The sequence below is a fragment of the Watersipora subatra genome, chromosome 7 (assembly GCF_963576615.1).
Source record: "Watersipora subatra chromosome 7, tzWatSuba1.1, whole genome shotgun sequence".
In the NCBI taxonomy this organism is placed as follows: Eukaryota; Metazoa; Bryozoa; class Gymnolaemata; order Cheilostomatida; family Watersiporidae; genus Watersipora; species Watersipora subatra.
In genome coordinates, this window is record NC_088714.1 from 45663474 (window position 1) to 45680755 (window position 17282).

Here is a 17282-nt window from a genome sequence, read left to right on the forward strand (position 1 = left end):
CTCCTCCCAATGCTGTACCCCCTCTATCACATTCCTCATTTTCAATTTTTAGATTGTCCTGATTGTCAAGAACTGCGTAATTACTTTTTAGGTAGACTTGGCAACAACATATCACAGCTCACATGTACTGGATGTAATGAGATACATCTCATTACATAAAATGCTCAAATACAACTATGTCATACGTGCCAAAAAGTTAGACATGATACTGTTAATAAATCCATCTGTTAAATTGTTATGAATTGTCACTTTGGTCGTGGTCTGTATGACAGGAAAATTTCTAGTTAATAATGTCTATTTTGTTGCATTGATGCTGCTCTATCTGTTATGAATCCACAAACGCGATTTCTCAAACTGAACCTAAAATTTATTCATCAAGTTTTTAAACAAGTTCCCATCTTCTCTAGAGCCATTCATTCCCTAAAGTGAGAACAGCTCCTCTGTTGTTTCAAACTCATCAGTAATGCTATAAACCAATATAACTAATTGAGCAGTATTTGTTATGTGTGTTGTCCCATCACAAACCAGAGAATAGAATTGATATCTTTTCATCGATTTGTCCAATGTCCTTTCAATATTTTTTGCCATATCAGTAATTCAATTAAAGTCTGCTCTTCTGGAAACTCTTAAATGAACATACTTTGTCTGGTGCCATGCCAGCACTTTGGTAGCAGTGAGAGTTACTGCTTCACAAATTCACCATAACTGCAAGATCTCGGCTTCTTTGTAACTAGTTTGGAGACAATTTTTATTCTCAACAATAAGTCTGTTAAATGCAGCTTGTTGTGTCTTTAAATCCTGTAAAAGACCTCAATACAATGCAGCGTCGAGTTACAATGACCCTGCTAAACAATCTTTTTGTCTTTCAAAGTGGAGTACACTGATTTTTGTCCTTGCCATGTAGATCCTATTTCGCCATAGGAATTCCACAAAAAAAAGTCGCTTGATATTCAAAGTTGGCTGTAGGTGTGCCTTATTACATCAAAATAACCAAAATACCGCTATTCTGTTTGCTGAAAACCTCACAACGCCCAAAATAGATACGATGACTGATTTCTCTCAGTTCGACATTCTTCATACCAAGAAAAGTAGTATAAAATATTTTGCTTCAAAGGTAGTAAAAAAGTTGGAATTTAAATTTCCTCAAACGGAGGGTCAATTATCAAGCAACCTCTCTTAATTTTCTGAAAAAAATCTACTTTATTACAAAAACAGCATGGTTCGGGCCTTTTTGGCAAATTAATTTGAAGGTTTTTACGAGGTTGGCTAAAGTTTATAGTGAAAAAATGCTGGAAACCGATAAGTGATAAAATTTCAGCTATGGAATTGTTGAATTTCAGTGGAATTGTTTAAGTTTTATACATACATGCACTGAACCGTACCTTCAAGTTAGTGTTTAGTAAGCAAAATGCATTTAAGTTACTAATTTTTAAAATGTTTAGTACTTATAAAAAATTTTGATGATTTTTATCAGGGGATGTTTGCATTATATAATTACTATGGGTTCCTATACCGCTTTTTACAACATTTTCGCTATACAATGCCAACTCTAGAATGGATTGAATTCGTATGGCAAGGGCGCGCTGTACATGAAAGCTATATCATTCTGTTTTTGGGTTGCTCTAAATGAACTGTTTATCGTCAAACAAAACAATGCAGTTACACTACCGCGTCTGCATAGGTAGATGTGTCTAGCATTAACTTCAAACTGTCTAAAAGTGTTCCTAGTTAGACCTAGATTAGCTATAGAAGTGACATTTGATTTTGCTCTTACAAACATCTGATTACGTTCAGAGATACCAGCTGGCCTCCTAAACACTATAGTTTGGTAAGAGAATATATATACGGAAATACTCTGTTACTATAATAGTTGTCTGCTCTTATGGGACAAATATTTCTAGCTGATAGGTAAAACTTTTTGGGTTTTCTAAGCATTTAACCTATGCTCTAGAATATTCGAAAATTGTCTATCTATTGCTTTAAAGCTTGAGAAAAGGTTCGGCCCTCACCAAGCCTGCAGTCTAAATCAAATATGGCCATTGCAGGTGCATTGGTAGTCACCAAATCAAATAAAAACTATGATTTACTGGCCAAAGCCTAGTAATAAAAATAGCAGCTTGCCCACTTTGTAATCATGAAAATTAAGGCGTCTGATGTTCAGCACCAATTTTTCCTGTATAGTTGAATTTGTCGATGATTATCTACTAATGAATGTATCAGTATTCTACTATTAATAAATCTAAAAAAATATTATTTAGAAATCCCGCTATGCACTTGCCAAATTTAAAAGTTTGCAGTATATATTTCATATCATTTTTCAAAATTTCCATTGTTAGTTAGCTATATAAATGCATAGTTTAACGAAACCCAGATCATTACTGATTGAGCTAGTTAATTTTGGTTGCATGTCAGCGGATGCTGCACTTTTTGTTTTGTTTCAGAAAACAACCTGAATAATTAGAATAAGGTAGATGTGCTGGTGCTAAACCACTAATAATTGACAAATTATGAGGAAAGCAGTTGCTGCAGTTAAAACCAAACATACCACAGATAAAGCAAAGCTCACAACTATTGCAAACCTGCTAAGTAAACAGCTAGAAAACACCAGACTTACAATTTCTACGCTAGTAATCAGTGATTAGAAATGGCTCATCTCATTTGCCTCAAGTATTGTCATGTGATGAGCATTGTATAATTAGTAGTTTCACTTTGATGACAATGCAGATTAGGTTCCTGGACCACCTGACCATTAAATTGCTGTTAGTTTCTGTCTCTAAGCCTTTTATACAAGCCTGGTCATGAGAATAGCAGCAAACATTAACTCTGAATCTGATGAAAGTCTATAGATACTAAAATTTTAATATTTTAATAATGTAATTCATCATGATATATAAGGGTGTACAGAAAGAGTTATGTTCTCATTATAGCTCAAATCAAAATGAAAACACAAACCCAGTATTGGATGATTAAAATGATTGAACATTAAGTTTAGACAGCAGCCATATCATATACATAGCTTATATGACTCACCAATGAATGTACATTCAGCTTTTTTGTTAATCAACCACAGGCTTTTAATAATGTATCTAATAGTTTATCTAATACTTTGCTTACCAGTTAGGATAATAGCTCTGATTATAGATTATATTGTAAAAAATAAGCTATAAGTTATATAAATAGCTATTATAGTTATATTGTAAAAAATAAGCTATATTAATCTTTGCTCTATTTCTGGCCTTTTCACTTTTTTCATTTTACTCTTTTTTTAGAAAAGTGGATTCCGGCACTTGTAACTCTAAATTAAATTAGATTACTAATAATTCTCAAACTCACTTTTCTCAAAAAGTAGAAAATGATGATCTATTTGTTTCAGGCGGTACCACTTATTCACACATAAGTGCATCATTGCTATCTGTACGTAATGTTCGGCCGCATCAACATCATGTGATGCTGATCGAATTCCATGACCGAGAGTCTAATTTTTTTGTTATCACTTATCAAGCTGTTCAATCTTGTAATGCTAAATGAGTGCACTCAGTTAAAGCAGTGCAGGCAGATCTATTGATAGTACACAATTAAACACTGCTATATTATGCTATGCTGGCTGCCAAAGTTTACTAGACACACAGGCAAACCAAACAGAAACATCATATCTGAAATACTTTCTCACAATGACTTTTACAGTTTACTTCAAAGAGAAAATGTTGATCTACAAATAGAAATTTGCTGCTACAGTTTGCACCCATCACAAACTCTCAACAGCAAAAGATTTTGCATTTTTTAAAACCTTCAGAAATTTGACTACAGTATGACCACTGATAGTAGAAATAACAGTATAAACTGTGTCAGGTTTATATATATATTTATTTATATATATGTTTATATATATATTTATTTATTTATATATATAAATATATATATAAACATATATATACATGTATATATACATATATTTTTATTTATTTATGTATATTTATTTATATATATATTTATATATATATACTGGTTTGAGAAAGTTTGAGCTATTTTTCCGTACCAAACTTTTATGAATACCTTCAAAATACTGTGAAGAGAAATTGCCATAAACTCAGTTTTCACAGAAAAAGTAAACTCTGTTAAAAAAGAAATGTCATGATCAAAAATGACTATCAAATTTAAAATGTACAAATGTAAAACAATGTCTGAGGCTAAATAATACATATACATTTTATACATATACATTTTATACATATACATTTTATACATATACATTTTATACATATACATATACATAATACATATACATAATACATATACATAATACATAATACATAATACATATACATAATTGCAACTTTTGATGATTGCGAAATAATTACTGATCCTCAGTTGTTTTTAATACAAAATAATAGCAAAAGTTACTAACAAGTTTAGAATGGTTGCAAAATTTACTTCTTGGAGATTATAGTCATATAGGAATGTTATATAGCCTCATTTCTAAAACACTACAGAATTTTTAAAATTGAGATATAAAATTAATGCTTAAAACTGTCTGATATTTTGAACAACTGTCTCACAGCTGTCTCCTGAGCAATGATGCTACATGCCGCTCTGTTCTTGTAGACGTACTTTGTCAAAATAGAGGAATACTCAGCTAGCCCGCAAGCAGTCATGCAAAAAGTCTACAACTTTGTTGGTCTTGATTACTCTGAACCACCTGCACCACCTGTTTCTCCTTCACCTGCTAAGCCTATTTACTCAGACACAATAATTATGATGGATGCATTCTTTAAACCGTTCAACCGGCAGCTGAGAGACCTGCTTGGGGATGACAAGTGGCTTTATAACATATCTTAGATGGATATGCTTGACATACAGTTATTTTGGTGTTGAAAATTATTATGCTTTTTATTATAACTAACATCATGAGCGGGCATTGTGGATATTAAAATACAAGCAAAACTGTAACTTGAATGTTAAGTTTATGGTAAAGAGAAGACTACTCCAAACATCCATAAAATAGTTTTGACGCTCAAAATATGTTTGGTATGTTTTCTTTGCGTAACTCATTTGGTGTTTTTGTTAATTCATAATATATTTCTCTGATGTTATTTAATCGGTGAAATCAATATGTGTTCTCTAATATTGTAATAATAAAATTATACTAGCTTATGATCAATCAATGGTATCAAAACTCCGACACAAGTTACTCAGAAAGTTGCACATCTGAACAGACGTGACACCCTAAACACATATGAGGCAAGCATATGCTATTAATACATGCAAGCGTGTGTAGTTGTCATGATGCAAACCATTTAATGACTTAAGGATATAAAATTCTGAACTCTAAAAACCAGATTGTTCAGTTCAGACATAATCAGATACTGCAATGATATTTGGCTTATTCATGTCATCTGTAAGTAATATGATAGCAATTTCAAGACCAATTTCGATAAATAAGCTAGAATCATTTTGGACATACTTATTTAATGGCATCTCAGTTTACAGTTGTCTGAATTGAATCACTTTACAAACAATATACCATCATGGACTATAATAGATTAAAAATTAAATGAACGTGATGAACAGTTCGGCTTGAGATATCACTGCTACACTATAGACGAACTAAAACTCGGTCAACTGCCTCGTGTCGATATGATCCATTTGCATCTTTTGTATTCACTGATTTAGTAATTGAATGCCTTGCCTCAAATACTTTAATTTTAGTAGTAGTCAATCCAAAACGTTTTCAACTCTTTTACAGTATTAACTTCTAATATTAGTGAATATTTACATGAATTAGTTATCAAATGAATGGTGCCTATGAAAATATCTACATACCTTCAATAATCAGATTGTACGCCATACATACAATGTTTGCAAACATAGAAACTGGTAATCATGTATATACCTTAAAACTTAATTTAAGCACCAAGTCCTTCTATTTTTCCACCCTTCTCTTGGAGTGGTGCTTTATTAGAAGCGATGTTCAATTAAATGGTGGCGTTTTATTTTTTCAGACACCTCGTCAGAATGTTGAGAAGATAATTTCAACTTTTTATCGGTGAATCGATCGTGGCCCATATTTGACACACTCCTTTGGGCAATGTGACATTAACCCTTTTGGATGCAAGAAATCTGCTAACTTACCTCCAACTTGTAGAACTCTAAATAAATATGCCCAAGGAAGCTGATACATGTCTCTACCAGGTGATATTCATTGTTTTCAATTAACCTTCAATGATCTTATAGCCTGCGTTGCAATTTGTTTTAGCTTTGAAGTTTTTATTTCATTTTAAGTTTGTATATTTTTTTATAACTATATTTCACAAATTTGCATAAAGAACATTGCACTCATTGATATGATTGCTACAGTTTGCAGCCAAAACTGGCCTTTTATGTGAAATAGAAAATTTGTAAGCCTAGTTCAAATTAGGTAGTAAATGTAAACACGTAACTGATAGCAAAGGAAGTTCTAAATTACATTATTTTGACACGTTATTTACCACAATTATATTCTCATGCTCCAAGCAAGTTTCATGAAGTATTAACATGCCATGCAAGCGCTCGTGTAATTCACAACATTTTCAAGAGCGGAATGTGGCACTTGCTGCTTGACACTCAATAAATAATACCTACATATAAGATAACCTGGTTCACACCTTTTTCATTTAGCTGTAAAACATGTTTTATTAGGATTTGGTTTATCATTAACGTAGTTATTGCTAAACAACCTGTCAAGTTTGATATCATATGTCTATTCAACAAGGTCATCAGTTTAAACTTTCCCTCTTGCTCGTGGAACTGTTCTACAACTGAAAATGTTCCGAAACTGTGAATATGTTCTACGCCCAAAGTTGGGCTGTTTGTTATGCTGATCATAAATTTTTTTCTCCTAAATAGCACAACAGCATACAACTAATCATTAAGTTATTGCTTCCACGACTATTTGAGGCTAAAAGTTTACCATGAAGTAGTAAAGATGAAGACTTTCCGATTCTCATAATGAACCTCCACCACTTCATCGCTATCTCTCCCTTTTCCTTTTAACGCTCTCGGTTATCTGTCAGGCTTTCCTTCGCATATTTTATCATCAAATCTTGAAGACATACCCTTACAGTGGCACGAATTTCTCTAAGTGATCATTGTTTAATTAATGACCGACTTTTTGTTGTCTGTTTTAAAGGCAGTAGTTAAAGAAATTTTTTCATATAGTTTCGTAGAGGAACTGCATGAAATTTTGCTCATAAATAATATTTCAGTTTATAAAATTGTTGAATATGTACTAGTTTTTGACTTTGACCACCGTCATTATCTTGTTTTGTATATAGCTGTTGTCATACTCTTTGTTCATATTGACTTACTCACCTGTTATGTAATTGTTATGTAATAATCCTTTTACTCTCTTGTCTCACTTATGTAGTAAGTCAGTTGCTGTTTAGCTTTCAAATATACAAGAAGAACAGGTTATGGGCCCAGACAGGCAAACAAAGAAGCTGTACATGAGTTTGATACCAGAAAAAGGGTGATTGGCTATTATACTGACTGACCAACGACTGGTGAACCAGGAGTTAAACAATTGATACCATGAACAGTGAAACAAGCACTACTGAACCAGAACATAGATTCTACCTATCATTCTACAATGGATAGTGATAAATGGACAATAGATAAGTTGGACAGTCAGAACTATCAGACTTGGAAGTTCCAGATGAAACACATTTTGCTGCTAAAGGATCTATACGATATCGTGGATGGTACTGAGAAAGCACCAGAAGGTTCAGCTGATCAAGCGCTGAAAACTCCTTTTAAATCCAGGTATCGTAAGGCTTTCTCAGTAATTGCTCTATCTGTTAGTACTGAACTTCTCTACTTAATAACAGATACAGAAGCACCTGATGTAGCATGGAAGCGGCTGCAAAACCATTTTGAACGTAAAATTGACAATGGCTGTGTAGGCAATGAATTTACGTTTATCACTCATCATAGCAATACATTTTCATTGCACTGTAGCTCATCCTGGCTAATTGACTCGGGAGCATCGTGTCATATGACACCTAACAGGGAAAGTTTTAATAGCTACAAGAAGCTAAAACAAATAGCAATGGTCAGCCTAGGTGATGGTCGAACAGTTGAAGCTGTGGGAGTTGGTGTTGTAAAAGTGATGCTAAAGCTCAATCGTAGAGTTCAATGTGCATCTGCATTTTACAATGTACTTCATGTCCCTCAGCTAACAAGCAGTTTATTTTAAGTTCGAGCTGCCACTCAGAAAGGCTACATTGTTCAGTTCGGCCATGCTCGATGTTGGATTAAGGATGCTAGTGGTCGAGTTAGGGCCATGGGATCACTAGCTAATAAGCTGTTCAGTCTAGACTGTGTACAAACTGAAACTCAATATGCAAACATTGCTAGCACAGAGATTTGGCATCAACATCTAATACATGTGAATAACACTACTCTGAAAAAACTGAGTAAAGGAAATATAGTCTGTGCTACAAGCTTACCCGCAATAGACATTTCTTTTTGTAAAGGCTGTGCTGAAGGAAAGATGACTCGTAAACCCTTCAAACCTGTGGGAGATATCAAGGCTACCCAGAAGCTGGAACTAGTGCATTCTGACGTTTGTACAATGGAAACAGAACCAATTGGAGGTAGCAAATACTTTGTTACCTTTATAGACGATTTTTCTAGATGTTGTGCTGTGTATTTTCTTAGAAACAAATCTGAGGTACCCGAGAAGTTCAAAGAGCTTGAAGCACATACAACCAACCAATCTGGAAAAACCATTAAAACACTGAGATCAGATAGAGGTGGTGAATACTTGTCTCAAGAATTTACCGACTACTTGAAATTTAAAGGTATTATTCATCATGAACTCACATCAGCTTACTCACCGGAACAAAATGGTGTTGCTGAGCGAATGAATAGAACTCTGTGTGAAGCAGCACGTTCAATGTTGTGCCATGCTAAATTGTCAAAGCAATACTGGGCTGAGGCCATTTCTACTGCTGCCTACGTTAGAAATCGGCTTCCTACTTCCTCACACAAGAATGATCTCACACCGTATGAGAAGTGGTATGAACGCAAACCCAATATAGACAATCTAAGAGTGTTTGGATGTATTGCTTATGCTCATGTTCCAGATCAACTGCGACAGAAACTTGACAAGAAGTGCCAGAAGCTAAGGTTTATAGGATACAGCAAACAGTCAAAGGCATACCGCCTGCTTGATGAATCGACTAGTAAAGTCACTACTAGGCGAGACGTGGTATTTGATGAAACAAACTTTACAAATACCGTTAAACCATCATGTGACCAATATACAAAGCAGAAATCTATTCTTGTTGAAAATTCAGTAAATGAACAGACAACTCCAAACCTATCTGGACAATGCACTGGTGAAGGGCAACAGCGACGCATATCTGCTCGCGAACGTAGACCTCCGGTTCGCTATGGAATTGATGAGTATGTAAGCCAGGCTCAACACGTCGCTCATCAAGCTGGTCACATAATTGAACCAGAGACATTCTCAGAGGCAAAACAAAGCTCTCAACATAAGGAATGGATAGAAGCTGCTAGGTGTGAGTATCAGCCACTGATAGGTAATAATACCTGGAATCTTACAGAGTTACCTCAAGGACGTAGTGCTGTTGGATGCAAGTGGGTGTTTAAAGCTAAACATTGAGGTGACGGAACTGTAGAGCGATTCAAAGGTCGTCTAGTGGCTAAGGGTTATTCACAGCAGCATGGAATAGACTATCATGAGACATTCTCACCTGTTGATGGTTTTGCAACAATTCGTACGCTACTGGCATATGGCCTTAGTCGCAACATGTACATTCATCAAATGGACGTTGTAACTGCTTTTTTGAATGGCAGACTTGATGAAGAAGTCTACATGTCTCAACCAGAAGGTTTTATTAAACCTGGATCTGAACATCTTGTGTGTAAACTCAACAAGTCTATTTATGGACTGAAGCAATCCCCTAGATCAGTGCTGCCCAACGTCCGGCCCGCGGGCCGGATCCGGCCCATGAAGCCTTAGAATCCGGCCCGTGCGTCAGTCTTTAACTTATTCCTGTTATTAACGCAGAAGCTTACAACTGTTATTTTTCTTCGAAGATGATTGGCTACTAATCAATAGTTTTCAGTTTGAAGAATTCAGTAGCGTTAGGTCAAAAATTAGTGTCTTTGCTGACATTGAAAAATTGATAAAAAGTGAAGTATCACAGCGTGTACGATTGATTGATTCGATCGTCGAATCAAAAGCCTCAGGGTGCTCACCTCAGCTGGTTGAAGAAGGACTGCTGGGAAATTACCATAGATATTTCAATAGAAAACGCTGAACTTTTTACCGCTTATTGAAATATCTATGGTATTTTCCACCGAGGCGCGCACGCCTTATTGACTTTCCGCATCAATAAAACTGGCTTTTGAGGTGATTCAATTTCAAATATACTCCAGCACAACCTTTGATAAGGAAGCCTTCTTATACCGATGAGCAAATTACAGTAGTTTCTTTTTCACAATAAATTTCAAATTTTGTTCATCCATGGCGTCGGCTAGAAAAATCAGAAAAGTAGACAAGGAGAATCGCAGGTTTAACGAAGCATGGACAAATTTGTATTTCTTTGTGGAATCAAATGCAAAATGTCTTTGTCTGATCTGTGGTGAAACAGTCGCAGTTCTAAAAGCTGAAAATGTGAAACGGCATTACACATTAAAGCACGCTTCGACCCATAATCGTTATGAAGGAGATCAACGCAAGGAGAAAGCACTTTTACTTCAAAAGAATTTAGTCTCACAACAGAACATTTTTCGGAAAGTAGATGATGAATCGAAAAAGTACGCCAAAGTGAGTTTCGTCATTGCTGAAAAGATTGCACGCAACATGAAACCTTTTTCGGAAGGAGATTTTGTCAAAGAATGTATCACCTCGGCGATTGAAATTCTGTGCCCAGAGAAAGAGAAAGCTATAAAATGTGTTAGCTTGTCGCGTAATACAATAACCCGAAGGATTGAAGAACTGGCCAAAAATACGAAAATGCAGTTGAACGAACTTTGTAAAAACTTCGAAACTTACAGCATTGCCATCGACGAATCTACTGACATTACTGATACACCACAACTGGCGATTTTCGTGAGAGGTGTTGATTCAACTTTTAATATCACTGAAGAATTACTTGCTCTATGCCCCATGAAAGGAAATTGCACGGGTGCTGCTGTTTTCAAAGAAATCGACACTGCACTCGAAAAGGCGGGACTGACTTATGATCGTCTGGTGGGAATTGCTACCGATGGTGCACCGGCCATGATCGGCAAGGAGCAAGGCTTGCGTGGTTTCATCCAAAGAAAACTGGAATCCCTGAATGTGAGTAAAGACCAAATATTGTGGTACCATTGCATTATACATCAGGAATCACTTTGCTCCAAAATCTTTAAGTTTGATCACGTCATGGATAATGTCGTGAAAGCTGTCAACTTCATTAGGAGTCGTGCATTGAATCATCGACAGTTTCGAAATTTTCTCGATGAGATAAACGCCGAATTTTCTGGCATTCCTTACTTTACCGAGATCAGGTGGCTCAGCCGTGGACGTACTTTGAAACGCTTTTACGATATTCGAGAACATGTGGCAGCATTTCTTGAAGCAAAAGGAAATTTATGCATCAATTTTGATGACGACAAATGGATGAATGATTTTTCTTTTCTGGTGGACATTACAGACAAACTGAATGAGTTGAATGTGCGGTTACAAGGAAAAGAAAAACTCATCCATAATTTGTTTGGGGAGGTGACAGCTTTCCAAAAGAAACTGGATTTGTGGATTGCTCAAATTGCTGACAGCAATTATGCCCACTTTCCTTGCCTTCAGAAACAGTCGCACATTTCAACCATGAACCGGGAATTCTTTGTGAGTGAGTTAAAACGGATGCAGGAAGAATTTGCCAGGAGATTTAAGGATTTCCGTGCTTGTGAAGACCAGCTGAAATTTTTTTCAATGCCTTTTGACGTGGATCCTGCTGATGCCCCCGTTGAGCTTCAAATGGAATTGAATGAATTACAAAGTGATTTTGATGTCAAGAGTCAATTTTTAAATAGGAATCTGATGGACTTCTACAAATACGGTCTGCCTCACACTCAATTTCCAAATCTTACATGCTACGCAAAACGCTTTCTCGTTTTGTTCGGTTCGACATGGATGTGTGAATATCTCTTCAGTCGCATGCAATTAATAAAATCGAACAAAAGAAATTCTTTGAGTGACGCTCACCTCGAAGATGAACTCCGACTGGCCTTAACAAATATTCCGGCAGACATCGAAAAGCTTCTTGATGACTCGAAACAATTTCAAGTTTCTCACTGATATTTTCGTTCATTACCGGTTTACATCTAAAATGAAATTGTTTTATTATTGAAATACAAAGCCATTTGAACAATGTTTTTTTTAATCTTGATAAATTGTTGAATTTATTTTATAGAATTTAAGGCACTAAATCAAAATTTCTAATGATCATTTCGTATTCATGTAATATCTGGAGACTATAATCTTTTGATAGCAATAAAAGTAATAGAAATACATGTAGTATCATATGTAGGACCCCCTATGTTTAAATTGAGTTATGAATTATAATTGTATAAAGGGTAATTTCTATAAATAAAAAATACAATCAATATTTACAGTTCTGAATACTTTTCCAAACCATTTCAAATAGTTCTATTAAAGAATGTAAGACTAGAAATGTGAGTCCGGCCCACTGGCGTCATTTTTTTTTAAATCCGGCCCATGTTCGGAAAAGGTTGGGCAGCACTGCCCTAGATGCTGGAATCTTGCTCTAGATAGTTTTCTGAAGTTTATAGATTTTTGTCAGTCCACTACTGACCCATGTGTATATGTTAGAGATAGCAATTCAGGCATCAAAACTATAATGGCTGTATACGTTGACGATCTCATTATAATGAGTGATGACGATGCATCATTAATGCAAGTGAAGCATGCTCTCTCCAATCAGTTTAAAATGAAAGACTTTGGACCACTGCACTATTGCTTGGGGGTTAATATTGATCAACACGAATCTTCAATATCTCTAGATCAACAGTACTATCTCCAGCAAGTCATCAATCGCTTTGGTATGCAAGACTCAAACCCGGTATCCACACCTGCAGACATAAATGTTAAACTCATAAAATATGATGGAATCAGTAAGCCTGTAGATTCAAAAAAGTATCAAGCAATGGTTGGTTCACTTTTATATGCTTCAGTTGCAACATGTCCAGATATAGCACAAGCAATAAGTGAAGTGTCAAAGTACAACTCATGTCCAACAGAAGCTCATCTTACTGCTGTAAAACGAATCATATGCTATATCAAAGGAACACTGACAACTAAACTTTGCTACAACAAGTCAGATGAAGCTAAAGTCATCGGTTATTCCGATGCAAACTGGGCTAGAGACTTAGATAATCGATGTTCTACTTCAGGTAATGTGTTCCTAATGTCAGGTGGAGCTGTAAGCTGGCAAAGCAAACGTCAAAATACTGTAGCAGTCTCAACGGCAGAAGCTGAATACGTCTCGTTATTTCATGCAACACAAGAAGCAATGTGGTTACATAAGTTACTCAATGACAATGATGGCAAGGATGCTCATATACCTACAACATGCATGGTTGACAATCAAGCAGCAATCGCTATAGCTAAAAAACACCGCAACAAAATCCCGAACAAAACATATTGACATCAAATATCACTTTCTGAGAGAAGCTGTTGCAAATGGACACATTCTTATTAAATACTGTCCATCCGCTGATATGACTGCCGATATCTTAACTAAACCCCTATGCAGAGACCCTTTTGTAATACATCGGCAGAACATGGGGCTAACAGATTAATAAGTGTGCATGTCAAAACTATGTGGGAGTGTTGAATATGTACTAGTTTTTTACTTTGACCAGCGTCATTATCTTGTATTTGTATATAGCTGTTGTCATACTCTTTGTTCATATTGATTTACTCACCTGTTATGTAATTGTTATGTAATAATCCTTTTACTCTCTTGTCTCACTTATGTAGTAAGTCAGTTGCTGTTTAGCTTTCAAATATACAAGAATAACAGAAATGACTCTCAAATAACTGCACTTGAGTTGCAGAAGAAGGATATGGTGTCCAAAAAGCTGGTATGTACAACCTGATCACCTCTGCTAGTTAACTACCGAGTCCATTTTTATTCATAGCGCAATGAACGCTAGACTGGGCTGGGTATGAAAAATAAAACTTTTAATAAAACTAACACCCTTTTAGCAGCAGACTACTTTTGATCTTGGGTGTGCTTTGGGAGAAATAAGAGAAATGTTGTAAGAATAGACTGCCAGAGATCTATGCATTACCTACACCCTATTTTACTATAGAAAATCAGGTTTACTCCTAGCATTGCCTAGCTGAATAGGCGATCTTAGAACTTTTTCTCACTGAATGTGCCACAATGCATCTGATAAGAAACTCACAAATGTCCCTTTGTATGCCTGAAGGGTAATTGCCTTTGTTGAGTGCATTTATGGAATGTTATTGTGAAAGCAGCTAGTGGTACGAGTTGAAAAGCTACACATCGTGCTGCGACTATCTGAATGAAAATAAAATTAATCTCAGGCTATAATAACCTTACTGTTAATCCATGTGCGTGCTAATTATTTTAGCCTTAGATTTTTACCAAAAATTTTGAGATTTGGTCATCTCGGAGCTCGAATGTAAATTCTGCTCTCGACTGAACCGAAGCATGCGCATTGCAAAGCTCCGGAAACGCATGAAAACATTTGCTAACAAACAGAAAAACATTTTACGGTGCATATGTTCTTTACAAAAAGGGAAAAACCATCTGGGATGACGTTTCCTCTACCAAAGAAATTTGCTAAGGAGATAACCCCTCTAAGTCGACACCCTAAATTGTTTTGGAAGAGGATTCTCCTTTAAAGATGTGAAGTAAACGTGCCATTGCTGTTTATATTTCTTTTTCCTACGATTTTTGATGTAACTGATCTGTTGCATTTTTAATTGTTTCATAATCAATTTTTGCATTTTTAGTGTTGAAGATTAACCTTTAATGTTTTTAATGTTTTAAGAGCCAAGCGTATTAAATGTTTACTTTTGTTTTCTATTTCCATCATCATAAATAGAAAACCTTTTATTAAAATTAAACATGATCTATATATCCATTTCCATTTATAGTATGCAGTATACAGTACAGCTTATGGTGTGAAATGTTGAAAAAATACTTTAGCGGAGATTTTTTCTTGCTTTGGAATGGATTACATAATTTACATAGTTTTATTTTAATGGGAAAAATTGTTTCAGATTTAGAACAAGTCGGTTTTTGAACAACCTTCTTACACGTCGTTGAAAGTTGTGAAATTTTAAATTTACAGTGGTTTGAAAACTTTTACAGTTGTTTTATTTATTTTCAATTTAGTTGTTCTGCACAAAAATCTTTCTTTATTATATGAAGTTTGGAAGTTACAGTTGTTTGAAAAAAGTTGAAAAAACCTTTACAGTTGTTTTTATTTTCTCTCCTAAGTTATTTCAACTACACAAAACACTTTTCGGTAATGGTGCATCTTAGGTCGGTATAACGCGCATACAATGCACATACAAAGCACTAGCAACGCACAAACATTGCGAATACAACGCCCATACGCTAGCATCACAACGGAAAAAAACGCGCTAAAGAGCTCAGGGTTGCCATAAACAAAGGAGTTGTAATATTTTAGATCTGTTTTAAAACTTAAAAGATAATAAGGACAATACTTTGTGTAATGTTTTAGACCTGTTTTATTAACAGACTATAAATATAAATATTTTGTTGTTAATGCGTTGTTAATTACTTGTGTCGGTGTTGTATCCACGATGCATGTGCGTTGCTAGTGCCTTGTATGTGCGTTGCTAGTGCCTTGTATGCCCGTTATATGCGCGTTTTACCGACCTAAGATGCACTGTTACCCACTTTTCTTATGATATGTAGTTTAAATGTTAGAGTAGCAAATTTTGTTATATGTTAAATAAAAGTAAATTATACTTAATTATACTAAATTATAATTATATAAAAATAAAATAGACTTTTTATTACCTTATTTATTAAATAATTTTTCATTGTAACCATAGCTAAACAAATTATATTTAGCCATTACTTGCTAATGATTTCACATTTTCAATTAAACACATTTACAATTTTATTTTTCTTCCTAATTTATTTAAACAAAAAACTACTTTCATGATATGAAATTAAAAAGTTGTAGTTGTTTGAAAAAGCTTGAAAACCTTTACAGTGGTTTTATTTTTTCTTTTCATTCATTTGAACTGCTTAAAAATATTTTCTCGTGATATGAAATTTAAAAATTAGAATGGTAAATGTTGTATATGGTATGTTATATAAAAATAAATTTTCTGTCCAAAGACTTTTTTTATTACTCAGGCAACGCCGGGTAGTACATCTAGTACTATTATATATTGATGAATTGAATCCCAATACTTAGATTGGCACTGTTAACATGATATTTCTAAGTTAGTCATCTTTATACACAGAACTTGACAAGGTCAACTACTTCTGTATGACTAGTAACCTGTTAAAGACATTTTCTCACTGAATGACTTAGCTGGCTTTTCAGCAATTCAAACCAAATTTTTTCAACAATCTGAATTACCTTCTAATTTTACAAGATGTTTCTACTGCAATCAAAAAAGCAGTCTAATAGCAGAAGCAACCAGAAAGATTCTTATTTTAAATACTTTTAGAACTTGGAACAAAAAATAGTCATAAAGACTTTTTGGTGTTGCAAACACAAATACAAGGATCACACTGAGCTTAATCAGGAGACACCTATAGACATTTGGTTAATAGCATTTTTTTGTAAATCTTAAAATTATTGCAATCTTAAAACAGACAAGAATGCAAAATCCTTACAGGAATAAATGTAAAAGTCAAAAATGTATTAAATCCAGTTGAGCAAACAGCAAAATAATTTACTGATATATCAGAGAAAAGCATGAAAGCTGAAATAACACTAACCTCACTGGCATCTAATTGACTCAGGTGAATCTTATGAAAAATAGCAGACCGAGTTTAGACACAAACCTGACAACTCACTTGATCAACTATTGTACCTGTAGCCATGCATGTCATAACAAAACATACACATGATGATCAGTTTTTTACTCTTGCATAAATATCCTTTCATATGTTTAACCTAATTTCTGAGTTGGTAATGCGTGCCAAAATCTTTGATCAACAGCATAATATCTTTGTAGATAGTAATGA

The 17282-nt window shown here is 34.7% G+C and overlaps 2 protein-coding genes across 2 annotated transcripts; both read left to right on the plus strand.

Moving 5' to 3' along the window:
• Positions 1 to 10531: 10531 nt before the first annotated feature.
• LOC137400803 (general transcription factor II-I repeat domain-containing protein 2-like) lies at positions 10532 to 12346 on the plus strand. The gene has a single exon (XM_068087142.1). It carries the CDS (start codon positions 10532 to 10534, stop codon positions 12344 to 12346), a length of 1815 nt encoding a protein of 604 aa, XP_067943243.1.
• Positions 12347 to 12908: 562 nt separating this feature from the next.
• LOC137400804 (uncharacterized) lies at positions 12909 to 13715 on the plus strand. Its single transcript, XM_068087143.1, has one exon. The coding sequence runs from the start codon at positions 12909 to 12911 to the stop codon at positions 13713 to 13715; it is 807 nt and encodes a 268-aa protein (XP_067943244.1).
• The last annotated feature ends 3567 nt before the right edge of the window (positions 13716 to 17282 follow it).